This window comes from Moschus berezovskii, chromosome 8 (assembly GCF_049115385.1).
Source record: "Moschus berezovskii isolate FMDL1 chromosome 8, NW_MosBer_1.0, whole genome shotgun sequence".
Taxonomy (NCBI): Eukaryota; Metazoa; Chordata; class Mammalia; order Artiodactyla; family Moschidae; genus Moschus; species Moschus berezovskii.
Genome location: NC_142467.1, coordinates 72,481,382 through 72,496,566, shown reverse-complemented (window position 1 = coordinate 72,496,566; position 15,185 = coordinate 72,481,382). Strand labels below are relative to the sequence as shown.

At 40.4% G+C, this 15,185-nt stretch overlaps 1 protein-coding gene across 1 annotated transcript; it reads right to left on the bottom strand.

Moving 5' to 3' along the window:
* Nucleotides 1-10,134: 10,134 nt before the first annotated feature.
* Nucleotides 10,135-11,073, bottom strand: LOC129559370 (olfactory receptor 2Y1-like). Its single transcript, XM_055431031.2, has one exon. It carries the CDS (start codon nucleotides 11,071-11,073, stop codon nucleotides 10,135-10,137), a length of 939 nt encoding a protein of 312 aa, XP_055287006.2.
* Between the last annotated feature and the right edge of the window lie 4,112 nt (nucleotides 11,074-15,185).

Sequence of the window (15,185 nt, the reverse complement as noted above, 5' to 3'; positions counted from 1 at the left end):
TTAAAATTAATGAAAATTGTCTAATAAATATCCCTTATCTATAAGAAAGAACATTTGCAGACATTAAATAAGAATGTACGCATCTACTTATATTAAGTTATGTTCATGATCAATTGTTTCATAAGAGAAGTAGTTCACAGGATGAAGTTGACAGTATATACCTAGGTAGTAACCCACAGAGTTTAGGAAAACCTTCCAGAGCTGGACAATCACAAGTTGCTTGCAGCACTTGTGCCCAGTATGGAGATGTCCAGAATGATCTCTGGCTGCAGTGTAGAAAGATGTGTGTATTGTCTGGCCTCCAGCGTCCTGACATTATTAAAGATTCTCACTCCTCCTCCCATTAATCTTTTGGACAAAACAGATTCTCTCTTTCCTCACAGAGTGCCTGAGATCAGAGAAGTTCCTTCATCTCCTGATAGTTACATCCTGTCACCCTAACCATTGAGGAGGGCAAGGAATTAGTAGCTTCCAGCAAACTCGAGAATGTAAATCCATGAAATAATTTGCACAAAAGTTTCCATTTCATATTTTGGCAAAAGATACATAGAATAACCAAGAGGAAGGCAAGTATGAAATTAGACATCTAGAAGGGACAAAATTGGGCCTGCGAGATTCTCATACACATGAGAGAAAACAAGACTGAAAATCTAACCACAAAATTCAGCAGCCCTCCAGTGCAAGGGCATCTGCTCAAATGACTAGTGTTAAGGAATTCCAAAAAAAAAAAAAAAAACCTACTAAGGAAAAAAAGTGCACAGGTTCTAAACTTCTCATTCTTCTGAAGATATAGGCATGCTGATGAATGTTGCAGCCAAAAGAACTAAGGAGGTAGAGGGAAAATTTGTGGTGCAATTGGCAAAGAACTCCTATTCTCTTTTTACTGATGCTGCAGCTGAGAAATCCTAGGACCTCTAACTTAGGCTGGCAGAAGGTAAGTGTTCTTACCAAATTAACCTCTTAGATCTCTACCTTCAGAGTCCAGTGGAAGTGAAAGTGGTGAGAATCTTTTGTTTCTTTTTCTAAATTTAGACTAGCAATAGAAGGTATATGGAACTTTCTCCTTTAACAAAACGACTATGTTAAATTTTGACCAATGAGTGATCTTAATTTTTATTGATCCTTTCTTCCATTTCCATCAGTAGCCTAACACCCCACTACTAGCTGTACAGAGTGAAGAATTAGATGTAAAATGGACTCCCTCCTTCACCAGGGTGTACTTATTTCACTTCTCATCCTGAAACACTCCAATCTTCGAAAATAAAGAAGGTACATTTAGCTCAGACAAAAAGAAAATCTATGGATTTGTACTGGACTTGGGAGCCATAAAATCATAATATCATTACCCTTAAGTCTTTAACACAGCCTGGTTAACAAAAATTGACCATTGACCTTTGCTTATTTTTCTTTTCCATGCCATTGCACCCTGAGTCACAATTTGTTTTTGCATTTACATTTAAAGATAGTTAATATAAACTCACACACTTGAGTGATATAAATTATAAGTCTCCCTCAGAATCTTCCCAAATCCTCAAAGCTACCCAAAGCTCTGCACTTAGCTATTATGTTGATGATCATTTACTTTGTAATCAGAATAAGCAGAGAACTCATAGACCCATTTTCTCCTAAAGGCACTAACTAAACAAAGTCATAAAGCCTCTAGATAAAATCTTCAGTAGGTACAATCAACTGTTACATACTTAGAACATGAGATATCTCTGGGCATTCAAAAGTTCACCCTAAAATGTCTTGAGTCAATTTTGTCCATTCTTCTCCCCAATGAGAAAAAAAAACCAACATATTTTTAAGGACAGCTGGATACCACAACCAATAGATTCCTAATTTTTGGTCCTTGCTATGGATCTGTATTTCTTCTTCCCAGATACAAGTCAAGAGCTTATTTCTTGGTCTTTAGAGGCATCAATATCTTTTGAAGCATTGAATTTGGCTCTTTCACATCTCTGTCTCTTGGCTTACCTAATTTTAACAAATATTTTCATCTGCCATGAAAATAATGTTTGCTGCAGGCATTCTAGGAAAACTTTTGTCTCTCAGATATGTCCTAAAGACTGTTTCTCCTGCAAATTAGACCCTATGGCATCGGGTATAACACCATGTTGCATGCAGTTGCCACAGCCGCCACCTTGATTGACAAAACTAGTGCTCTAATATTAGGCTCCTCCATCCATCTTTGTGTTCCCCATGCCTTGTCCACTATCTTACAAGTTCATAGAATGCAGCACCTCTCTTCATGGTGACAGATCACCTAGAAACAGGCTCCTTGTTCTAACTACTCCATCATCTTACATAATTGTAACACTTCAAATCCAGCTACTTTACTACTCCTCTCTGATGATGGAGAGCCCCACTCCATGATTGATTTGCAATTATAGAAATGGCCTCAGAGTCAAGAAAGGATCTCTCAGCATCCCTTTAAATCACCCAGACTTATTTCTGGTCCGTGTTGACTCCCATAAATGAATTTTCTAGGGAAACATAGCAAATGGTTATGCCATAGTTGTTCCACAGGAAACACTTGAGGCATTCTTTTTACTAACTATAAAACCAGTCTAAACTGTTGAATTCATAGCTCTTATTAGAGGTTTCACATTCAGTTCAGTTCAGTTCAGTTCAGTCGCTCAGTCGTGTCCGACTCTCCGCGGAAAAACTGCCCTTACTGAGAGCTCTAGGATCCCTGATCCTAGACTCTAGGAACAAGCTCAGTCTGTCAGTTTTGCAACACTAACCCAAGGATTTGGCTTCTTCCTGTCAGTGGGTGGGCAAGATCGCCAGAGTTTTCAGGATCCTGGCTACACCCACCACTATGCTCAGGGCCCTTTAGGATTCTGCAACCAGCCACCTCATGACTAGGTGTCCTAAACAGCAGCACAAGACAGGGCCTGCCAACCAACCAGACTAGGGGCCAACCAAGCCTACCTTACTGTCCATATAGTCAGCCAGTCACAAAAGAAGGACACATGCAGTTGTCTTAAGGGGAGTCCCTAGAAAAGATTAGTTGGTAAAGAATCTGGCTGCAAAGCAGGAGACCTTGGTTCGATTCCTGGGTTGGGAAGATCCCCTGGAGAAGGGATAGGCTACCCAACTCCAGTATTCTTGGGCTTCCCTTGTGGCTCAGCTGGTAAAAAATCTGCCCACAATGCAGGAAACCTGGGTTCGATCCCTGAGTTGGGAAGATCTTCTGGAGATGGGAAAGTGTACCCACTCCAGTATTCTGGCCTGGAGAATTCCATGGACTGTATAGTTCATGGGGTCACAAAGAGTCAGACACGACTGAATGACTTTCACTAGAATACAGAGAATGGGTGACAAGAGCAGAGAGCATTGCTAGGATGCATAGGACTTCTATAGAGAACTACTTCTCCAAGGTCAAGAAATGCAACTCACATAAATCTAGAAACAGCAACTTGGACAAAATGAGGTGACAGAGGAATACATTCCATACAGAGGAATGAAACAAAACCCCGGAAGAAGAACTAAGTGAAGTGGAGGTAGACAATCTAGTTGACAAAGAATTCATAGTAATAATCTTAAAGATTATCAAAGAACTCAGGAGGAGAATGAATGCACAGAGCAAGAAGTTAGAATGTTTTAACAAACAGAAAATATAAAGAAAAATCAAACAAAAATGAAAATACAATAACTGAAATGAAAAATACACTAGAAGGGACCAACAGTAGACTAATTGATACAGAAAAACAGATCACTGAGCTGAAAGACAGAGGAGTGGAAATAATTGATACTGAATAGAAAAAAATAAAGGATGCAAAGAAATAAAGTCAATTTAAGAGACCTCTGGGACAACACCAGTGCAAGTGCAAGTGCGGTAATATTTGCATCATATGGGTCCCAGAAGGAGAAGAGAAACAGAAAGGGCACAATGAAATATTTGAAGAGAGAGAATAACTGAAAATGTTCCTAACCTGGGAAAGGCTAGTCATCAAAGTCCAGGAAGCTCAGAGAGTCCCATATAGGATTAACCCAAAGAGGAACACACCAAGACACATTGTAATTAAAATGACAAAAATTAAACATAGAGAGAGTATTAAAAGCAGCAACGGAAAAGCAACAAATAATAAACACAGGAACTCCAATAAGGATCTCAGCTAATTTTTCAGCAGAAATTCTGCAGGCCAGAAGGAAGTGGCATGATTCATGAGGGAAAAAGAAAAACCTACAATCAAAATACTTTACACAGCAAAGCTTTCATGCAGATTTGATGGAAAATCAAAAGCTTTACAGACAAGTAAAAGTGAACAGAATTCAACACCACAAAACCAACTTTACCACAAATGCTAAAGAAACTTCTCTAGATGGAAAAAAGGCCTCAACTGGAAACAAGAAAATTATGGAATGAAAAATCTCACCAGAAGAGGCAAACATACAGCAAAGATAGGAAATCATCCACATACAAAGATAGCAGGGAAGTTAAAAACAAAAGTAGTAAAATCACCTGTATCTACAATAAGCAGTTAAGCAATATACAAAACAGTTGGATGTAAAATATATCAAAAGCAGTCATCAAAGAGGGAAGGAAAGTACAACTGCATGCTATTTTAAATGTATTTGAAATTAAGAGATCAGCAACTTAATCAGGTATACACACACACACACACACATATGAAGGAAATGGTAATTCATTCCAGTATTCTTGACTGAAAAATCCTATGGACAGAAGAGCCTGTGGACAGAGGGTGGGCTACAGTTCATGGGGCTGCTAAAGAGTTGGACATGACTTGGTGACTTAACAGCAAATAGTACATTTCTCAACCTTGGAGAAGTTACCTTTTATAGAACTTGTCCTGTGCACCCCAGAAATGCACTCCTCTCTGATCATCAAAGCTGTTTGCTCTAGGGATGCCCCCAATGTGGGCTGCACGGGTCCCTCTATTGTGGCAGACTGACTACTATTGGTGGTCTGTAGGTGTATCTGATCCCTCTGGCCCAGTTGGTTGCTAGGCCCTCTTTGTGTGGGAGCTACTGACCACTGTGAGGGCCTGGTCATGAGGTGGCTGCCTGTAGAAACCTAAAGATTGCTGGGACTAGTTATTAACCACTGGTGGGCAGAGCTAGGTTCTGGGGTGAGTAGTAACAGAGCCAGTGGTCTCAGATCTAGAGTCAGTCTGCTAGTGGTCAGGGCCAGCCCCTGATATGGCTGGCTGTGGGGTTCATGGTGTTCCAAAGTTGGTGTTGACCTGCTGGTGAATGGACCTGGATCCAAGGGCAGCTACCTGAAGTGTCCGAAATGTCTTGGAGCTGGCATCAGCTTGCTGGTTGGTGGAACCACATCCTGGGGTCTTTGACTGTAGGGCCCTTGGGGACCCAGAACTGGTGTCAGCTCACTGGTGAGCAGGACAAGTTCTTGACATGGCTGCCTGCAGAATCTAGAGTGTCTCAAACTTGTCCAGCCAACTTTACACTACATTTTTTTATTCATCCATCTGTCTACGGACACTTAGATGGTTTCCATGTCTAGGCTACTGTGAACAATGCTGGAATGAATGTAGGGGTGCAGATCTTTGAAAAGTGATTTGGTTTTCCTTTGGATGTATTTTCGGAAGTGGGATTACTGGATCAAATGGATTTTGAAGGCATTATGCTAAGTGAAGTAAGTGAGACAGAGAAAGACAAATCTCACTTATATGTGGAATCTTTTTAAAAAAAAAACTCATAGAGAAAGAAATCAAATTTGTGCTTCTAGAGACAAATGAAGGGTGTGGGAGGACTGTGGTGTGAGGGTATGAACTTCCATTTACAAGACAAATTCTGAGGATGTGATGTACAACATAATGACTGTAGTTAACATTGTTATATAGTATAGGTGAAAGCTGTTGGGTACATCCTAAAAGTTCTCATTACAAGGAAAATTTTTTTCTTTTTCTTTGTCTATATGAGATGATGAATGTTAACTGAATATATTATGACAATTGTTTTATAATACATATAAGTTAAGTCATTATACTATACACCTTAAATTTGTACAGTGTTGTATGTGAATACCTCAATAAAACCGAAAGAGAAAAAGAAAGAATTGTTCCTCTATTAGTCCCAGTCTTCAAGTTAAAATATTAATATAACTAAGAAAATGCCCTGGACTTGACTATAATAAAGGAAGTGTCATAGCTCAGACCTTTCACATTAACCCCACAAAGAGCTAGAAAAGGACACAAAAATCTTCAAAAATTCATGCATGTTTGACGTGAGTAAGGACTCTATGCCCCAAATGCATCTCCTAGCTCTTTACTGGAGAAGGCAATGGCAACCCACTCCAGTACTCTTGCCTGGAAAATCCCATGGATGGAGGAGCCTGGTAGGCTGCAGTCCATGGGGTCGCTAACAGTCGGACACGACTGAGCGACCTCCCTTTCCCTATTTACTTTTATGCATTAGAGAAGGAAATGGCAACCCACTCCAGTGTTCTTGCCTGGAGAATCCCAGGGACGGGGGAGCCTGGTGGGCTGCCGTCTATGGGGTTGCACAGAGTCGGACATGACTGAAGCGACTTAGCAGCAGCAGCAGCAGCAGCAGCAGCAGCAGCTCTTTACTATGCTTCTGACTCAGATCATGGTTCATGAGGCACATCTGAGCACTGAGATGCAAGAATAAGGTTAAGGAGAAAGGATTACCCATCCTTTTGTGCATATAAAAGAATAGAAACTGGACGAAGATGAACATGACCAGTGCTGAATATTACCTATGGTCTTTTCCTGCTGTTCAGTCTCCTGGTGTCACATCAAGTCTCTGAAGGATCACCCTCACCCCAGCACATGTATGCATCACAAAGGCTCATCTCTCCACCCAAAACACACACACATACACACACTCACTACTACCTCCCTGAGGATAGCAGTATTCTCTTTTGATGCTGGTTCTGAGGTGGGTGTGTCTGATCCTTCCTTTCTGCAGTTAAAGCACCTTCCCAACAAGAAGTATCTCCTTAGTAAGCACTCAACTCAATGAGGAATTTCCTATTAGTATCAATTAAAAGTAATACCAGTAAAACCAATGAAATTTAAAAAGATATAACAGGTTATAAAGTCCAGAAATGTTTTTCAAATCTTTAGTAACAGTTTTTCCCGGTATTTGCTGAAATATATCTAAGTTCTTACAGTTTCTCCTTTATTTTTTAAATCACCCTTTAATTTTTCACTTGAGAGCCAATCCTATACAGTCTTTTCTCTAAGTCTCCCTTTCTTTTCAACAGATAAGCCCTCCTTTTAAGTATTTCACGCAACATTACTTCCAACTCAAAACTCCACTTTGAAGGTTTAGCTGGCTAAGGACAAATGGCAAAATTTCTAATCGCATCCCTTTGGACTCTAGAAGGAAGCTTCCCTGGTAACTCAGTGGTAAAAAATTCCCCTGACAAGCAAGAGACCTGTGTTCGATCCCTGGATTGGAAAGATCCCCAGGAGAAGGAAAAGGCTACCCACTCAAGTATTCTTGCCTGGGAAATCCCAAGGACAGAGGAACCTGGCAGACTGAAGTCCATGAGATCACAAAGAATCAGATAATGGAAACAGTGCCAAGGTGTTACTATTCTGTTTCTCTCAGGGGAATTCACCTCTGACCTCTCTTGGATAGGTGAGGGAAACTTTGAATCACTCAGTGACTCTGGCGTGGCTACTGGGATGCATGCCCTCTGATGATCAATTAGCCACTGCCATGGATAAGAAGATCTAAGATCTACACCCAAGGGTGTAGGTTCCTATGGAGATAGCATTTGCCTCCAGTATGAACTGACTTGCAAACTGTATATACCCAATTGTTCCAGAGGCCTCTTAAACATGCATACTTGTGGCCAATTCATGTCTGGCAAAAAACCATCGCAATATGGTAAAATAATTATTCTCCAATTAAATTAATTAATCTTCACAAATTACTTTAGTGATATGTTCCTCTCAATACAATTGAGAGGCTATTTTTCTGCATATCAAATGAAAGAATAACACATTAACCAAAAATAAGTTTATTAAATTCTGCACTGATGATTCAAATAATCTCTTTTTCTCTATTAGGTTAATTCATATGTTTGAAGAGTTTGAACCTTGATTTACTAGGAACTCACATGCCCAACATTTAAGAGGAAAACCATTCATTCCAGGAAGATTGTTGGTTAGTTTCTTGAGCTACTTAAGTAGTGGATAAGTTGATAGGATTTAAGTAATTAATTTAAAAAATTTAAAAGATGCGACAGTACACTGTTTTTTTTTTTAAAAGAAGAATTTGTAAGATGTAGTAACAAAGGTTGGATTTAGGATGACATAAATCTGGACCTCAGCCTCACTGAACCTGGAAAAGTTACTTAAAACTTTGAGACTTCAGTTTAATCATAAATAGGGAAAATGACAAAACTTTCATAAGGCTGTTGTAAAGATTATTAATAATTTATTCAAAATGTTTTTAAAATAGCAAGCAAATATTCGTTGTTGTTACTGGAATAAAACAAGATTAACCAAACATGAAAATCACTGAGACTTACTGTAAAAGATTATCAACAATAATATCTGCCTTTGACATGAAAGCATCATTTGAGTATGTGGATTGGAAAGACAGTACTGGAATTTCAAGTGTCCACTGCCTTCCCCACCCTTGCCCTAGAGTCTCCTGACCTGCCCACCACTGCCTACCACAGGAATCTCTCTCTTTCTCTTTTTTTTTTTTTTTTTTTGGTCTTTCTCTTCTGCTCTTTCTTCTTCTCCTATATCACTTTCTCATTATTTTTATACTCATTTTGTCTATATTCTTCTCTTCCATGGAAAAGACCTTGTCCATGACCCAAATCAGCATGATAAGACTGTCAGTACAGCTGATGAGATGTTGATGTTTCCCATTACTCAGTGATGTCCTAATAATTTTGTCTTTGCTTCAAATAGGTACATGATATTCATGTCTGAGACTATATATGCTCCATGAAGAACCTCTGTTCATGATCTCTATTTGTGTCAAGTTTCATAGACTGGTAACCACCAAAGGAGATCTTAGAAATGGTCCTGCGATATGAAAGTGAAGTGAAAGTGAAAGTCACTCAGTTGTGTCCAACTCTGCGACCCCATGGACTATACAGTCCATGGAATTGTCCAGGCCAGAATACTGGAGTGGGTGGCCTTTCCCTTCTCCAGGGGATCTTCCAAAACCAGGGATCAAACCCAGATCTCCCATATTGCAGTCAGATTCTTTACCAGCTGAGCCAGAAGGGAAGCCTGAGAGATATGAGGGCCATGGTTAATTAGAAGAACAGGGGTGAATTCATCTCTTCTCCCTGTGAGGACAGTGCCATTTATATTGCACCACATGGGAATCACTGACTTTGGAAAACTTGCTGTCATTCCAATAAAGTCTTCTCTCGCTCTCAGATTTGCTGAGAACCACTCCCTCCCCACTTTCCATAAGTAGCCATTCAGTTCAGTTCAGTTCAGTCGCTCAGTCGTGTCCGACTCTTTGTGACCCCATGAATCACAGCACGCCAGGCCTCCCTGTCCATCACCAACTCCCGGAGTTCACTCAAACTCATGTCCATCGAGTCGGTGATGCCATCCAGCCATCTCATTCTCTGTCGTCCCCGTCTCCTCCCGCCCCCAGTCACTCCCAGCATCAGAGTCTTTTCCAGTGAGTCAACTCATCGCATGAGGTAGCCATAGTATACCTTTTTTTCCAACTTCATTCCTTTGGAAAGTTCTGATACGAATCAACACTTACTCTCTTCTGCATAATAATAGACATTGAACTAGAAAGAGTCCTAAGAAATATCCGCTCCCAACTGCCAAACAAGGAACATAATAAAACTCTGGCCTATAAAGGACTATTTTCTAATGACAAACTCTCCTCCTGACTCATTGGAAAAGACCCTGATGCTGGGAAAGATCAAGGGCAGGAGGAGAAGGGGACGACAGAGGATGAGATGGTTGGATGGCATCACTGACTCAATGGCCATAGGTTTGGGTGGACTCAGAGTTGGTGATGGACAGGGAGGCCTGGCATGCTGCAGTTCATGGGGTCACAAAGAGTCGGACACGACTGAGTGACTGACCTGAACTGAACTCCCCTTCAGGGATCAGGTGGGCTCCAAGGTGTGAGAGCTACGACAGATGACTGAATTATTCCTCCTTTTCTCTCCTACACTGAGTATCTGCCTCTCCCTAGTACCTTCCTCACAGCCCCCTTCACATCCTTGTTCCTTAGGGTATAAATTAGAGGATTGAGCATAGGGGTAACTATGGTATAAAAAAGGGCTACAAACTTTCCCTCACTCTCTGAATAACTGTGCACGGGTTGGAGGTACGTATAGATGGCTGAGCCATAAAAAAGGGAAACCACCAAGAGATGGGACCCACAGGTCCCAAATGCCTTTCTTCTCCCAGCCACTGACCTGACTTTCAGCACTGTCTGAACAATGTATACATAGGAGCCTAGAATTAGTACTGCAGGAACAACCAAGTTGATGACTCGAGCCACAAACATCTTGGTCTCTGTCCCTTCTGTGTCCTCACAAGCCAGCTTCAGGAGAACAGTCATCTCACAGAAGAAGTGATTCAGGAGATGGAGACCACAGAGAGGCATAGCCATCATGAGGCCTGTCTGAACCAGAGAGTTCATGCAGCCTCCTATCCAGGAGGCAATAGCCAGTGTCTGGCAGCGGCAGGGGTGCATAATGGCTGCGTAGTGGAGTGGATGACAGACAGCAGCGTAGCGGTCAAAGGCCATCACCGCCAGGAGCACACATTCAGTGGAGCCTAGGGCAAGGGAGCTGAAGAGCTGGACCACACACCCTTCATAGCTGATGGTCTGGTCGAGTCCATGAAGGTTGATCAGCAGCTGGGGCACGGTGCTGGTGGTATAGCAGAGGTCCAGGAAGGAAAGATGTCTAAGAAAGAAGTACATGGGCGTGTGCAATTGAGGTTCCAGGAGGGAAAGAGTGATGATGGTGGTGTTGCCAAAGATAGTTAAGGAGTAGAAAACTGAAATAAAGACAAAAAGGATGGGCTCCAGTTGAGACCAATCTGAGAAGCCCATTAAAATGAAACCTTCTCTGAAACTTGTGTTGAACCTTCCCATGGCTTTTTGCCTTTTCAAATAGCAGAAGACAATGTAATGACTCTTATGAAGAAGGATTTAAAAATTATTTCACAATTTTCCCTAGATAATCCTAACTCATGCATTGTGTTATCTGTTTTGCTATTCAGTTCCATTCTGTCCAGTCTTCTCCTACTTTGAGAGTGAATATTACTAGATTAAGAATGATGTGACCTTCATTTGAACTCCAGTCCTGTTATGTGCTTGTTCTATGATTTCAGCCAGGCCACTCAATCCTTGGGACCTGATGTTTCCTTGTCTGAAAGCAGAGACAATCTGTCGAAAAGAATCAAGAAAAGTGTAGATCCATCCTTTTGGGAAAAAAGAAAATTAGCAACAAGTATGCTTCTTGTGATGAGTTATGATACCTAGAATAATTTCCCCCTTCTCCAACTGATAAATATGTCCATCAAAGCCCCATAACATAAATATAAATAAAATTTTAATTGGTCAAAAAATGACAATGCGTGTAAGGTACAGACTTCTCCCATCTTCCTATTTACTGTTGATCATATTTCCTTTTGGAAACTTCTTCTCCACTGACTTCCATAAATACACACTCTCCTCCTTATCAACTCAGCGGATTCTCCTTTGATGATGCCTCTTCTTTCAAAAAGGTCTTAAATATTATCATTCCCTGGAATTTACCTGGCTCTCTCCTCACCCTATACACTCTTTCTGGTGATCCCATTCATGGCTTCAGTTACCAATAATGACCTCCAAGTATTGGTTTGCAGCCAAGACTGCTCTTCAGAACTTCAAAATCAAGAATATCTCTTCTTTCTGGACATCCCTACTCAGATAATCCACAGGCATCTCAAGTTTAGCATGTTCAAGTCTCATATCTTCCTTTCAAATATGCTTCTGTTGCATTTCCTTACTTGGTAAGTGATAGCCTCTTCCCCCTAAAAAGATTTTGAGGTTATCTCAGATCTCTCCTCACCCCATCCTAAAACTGATTGCTTAATATGTCCTATTGAATCTATAGCCTAAATATTTTTTACTTCTTTCTCCTTTTCATCTTGTGTTTTCAATGACTTTATTGATGGCTCAACATTTCTATAATGTTCCAAAATATCTTGTTTAGAGACTAGTTATGAATCAACTCCTAACACTATTGTCAGAATGACTTTCTTAAATTGCAAATAAGATCGTGTCTCTTCACCGCTCAGAATTCTTGAATCATACTGCTCTTTAGTATCAGGGGACTATCCAAATGCCTTAGAATACTCTACATAATTCTTTCTGATCAACTATGTTTTTCAAATGGTCACCATAGTATAGTGCAATAGACTTGCAAGTCCATAGTCAGGTTCCTACAGATCAGCTCTATCGCCAACCCACCGTGCCTGTGCTATCTGTTCTGGAAATTTTACTTCTGTGAGTCTCAACCTACTTAGCTTTAAAATAGAGAAAACAACTTTATTTCATAGGATTTTGATTGGTATTAAATGGTATGATACATTCTGTGAGCTGCAAAGAGTATTCCATACACATTTTTAACACTTGTTCTCAACCACTAATTTTTAAGTTTTTTGAAACTAGGTTTGCTTTTGTTCACCATTTTGCTTCCATCTCTCAGTGAAGTTCCTGGTGGATAAAAGGTTTTTAATTTAACTGTTGTTGAATGAATCAACGAATATATTTCCAAAGTTTGCATCATACTTGGTGAACATAAATGTTCCAGAAATATGTTTCCTGTGCAACACAAAAAAATTAACTCATCTGCAATGTGGCAAAGGTTTAACAATTCCTGCTTTGTCATCATTTAGTGCAAAGGTTTTTAACCACTTCTGCAGTGTATTTTGTCAAGGATTTCTATGATGACAGAGAGATAAATATATTTGCAATTGAGTAAAAGTTTTAAAACACAAGTAACATGATGTATGATAAAACCATAATTCAAAGGGATCTCACGATGAAACAAGGAGTGCTAAACCAATAGATAAGATAATAAGATAGTATTGAACTTAGCTTCAAAACCTTAAACAAATGTTGAATGGAGGAAATTAAACGTGAGAGCTGTTCACTGAAAGGGTAGAAAACAAAGATGATATAGGAGTATCCTGACTGAAAACAATGCAAGCCAGCAGAGCCCAGCTGATTGCTGAATTTTACCAAATGTGAGCTCAGACTAGATAAAAATCCAATCTAGACTTTGGCCTTTCTAGCTTGGAGGGAAACCTAAAAGTCATTTCCACAAATGTCCTTGCACCATTTGAAGCATGACTGCCATAGTATCTCAGACCCAGAACTTTTTTAATGAAGCTCCTGACTCATTTCCTCACTTAATGGTCTTTCGCTTTTTTATCCCCTCCTATCAGTTCCTTACTCCCATCTTCATGTGTCTCGGATTTCTTGATATGTCATATCAACTATTTTCTTACTAATATTCTTAATTTATTATCTCTTTGACCCATGCACCCAATTTTGGAAGAATGCAATTCTCTATAGACTAAACTCAGGTTAATAAATTCTGCTAAAAAGAATAACTCAAATGCCCATCTCAATGCTACTAAAAATTTGCAGCCTTTCTAATGCACCATTAACATCTCTCTCTCTACTCTCTCTTCCCCAACAGAAATGACATCTGATCAAACCTCTCTAATTTAAAAAACCTCTTTTCACCCTGTGTCCCCTTCTAGTTACTGCCCTCTTTTCTCCTTTTTCATAGATTAGTTTATTAAAAGAGTTGTCTATGTTCAATGTTTCAACTACCTCCTTCCCATTTATCCTTCAACCCACTGCAACAGGGGTTTTATCCTCACAATCTTTATGAGAAAATTCAGGGACATTGTCAGTTTTATCTTTGTCTCAGCATTTTATGTGTTGACTACTGTCTCCTTCTATATGAAAATTCTGCCCTTGCTTTCCTGGCTGTCTTTCTACCTTCTCTGTCCATTCCTTAATCTCTTAGGTATAATCTTATATTTCTGTGCATTTCTTACATGTTGGCATTCCTCATCAAGGTCCCACCCAAGATCTTTTTTTTACCACTTTGCAGACGGTTCCTGGGAAATGCCATCCACTCCAGGCTTGAATCAATGGTAATAACACCCAAGTATATCTCTCCATCCCCTGATCTCTGTTCTGAACTTCAAACTGCTTTAGTCCATCTTCTTGCTACTAATCTTCCCTTGGATGTCCCCTATGCACTTGGAATTCAGTCAGGAAGCAACAGTTAGAACTGGACATGGAACAACAGACTGGTTCCAAATAGGAAAAGGAGTACGTCAAGGCTGTATATTGTCACCCTGCTTATTTAACTTCTAGGCAGAGTACATCATGAGGAACACTGGGCTGGAAGAAGCACAAGCTGGAATCAAGATTGCCGGAAGAAATATCAATAACCTCAGATATGCAGATGACACCACCCTTATGGCAGAAAGTGAAGAGAAACTCAAAAGCCTCTTGATGAAAGTGAAAAAGGAGAGTGAAAAGGTTGGCTTGAAGCTCAACATTCAGAAAACAAAGATCATGGCATCTGGTCCCATCACTTCATGGGAAATAGATGGGGAAACAGTGGAAACAGTGTCAGACTTTATTCTTTGGGGCTCCAAAATCACTGCAGATGCTGATTGCAACCAGGAAATTAAAAGACATTTACTCCTTGGAAGGAAAGTTATGACCAACCTAGATAGCATATTAAAAAGCAGAGACGTTACTTTGCCAACCAAGGTCCGTCTAGTCAAGGCTATGGTTTTTCCCATGGTCATGTATGGATGTGAGAGTTGGACTGTGAAGAAAGCTGATTGCCGAAGAATTATGCTTTTGAACTGCTGGAGAAGACTCTTGAGAGTCCCTTGGACTGCAAGGAGATCCAACCAGTCCATTCTGAAGGAGATCAATCCTGGGTGTTCATTGGAAGGACTGATGCTAAAGCTGAAACTCCAATACTTTGGCCACCTCATGCTACAAGTCGACTCACTGGAAAAGAGTCTGATGCTAGGAAGGATTGGGGATGGGAGGAGACGGGGACGACAGAGAATGAGATGGCTGGATGGCATCACCGACTTGATGGACATGAGTTTGAGTGAAGTCCGGGAGTTGGTGATGGACAGGGATGCCTGGCGTGCTATGATTCATGGGGTCGC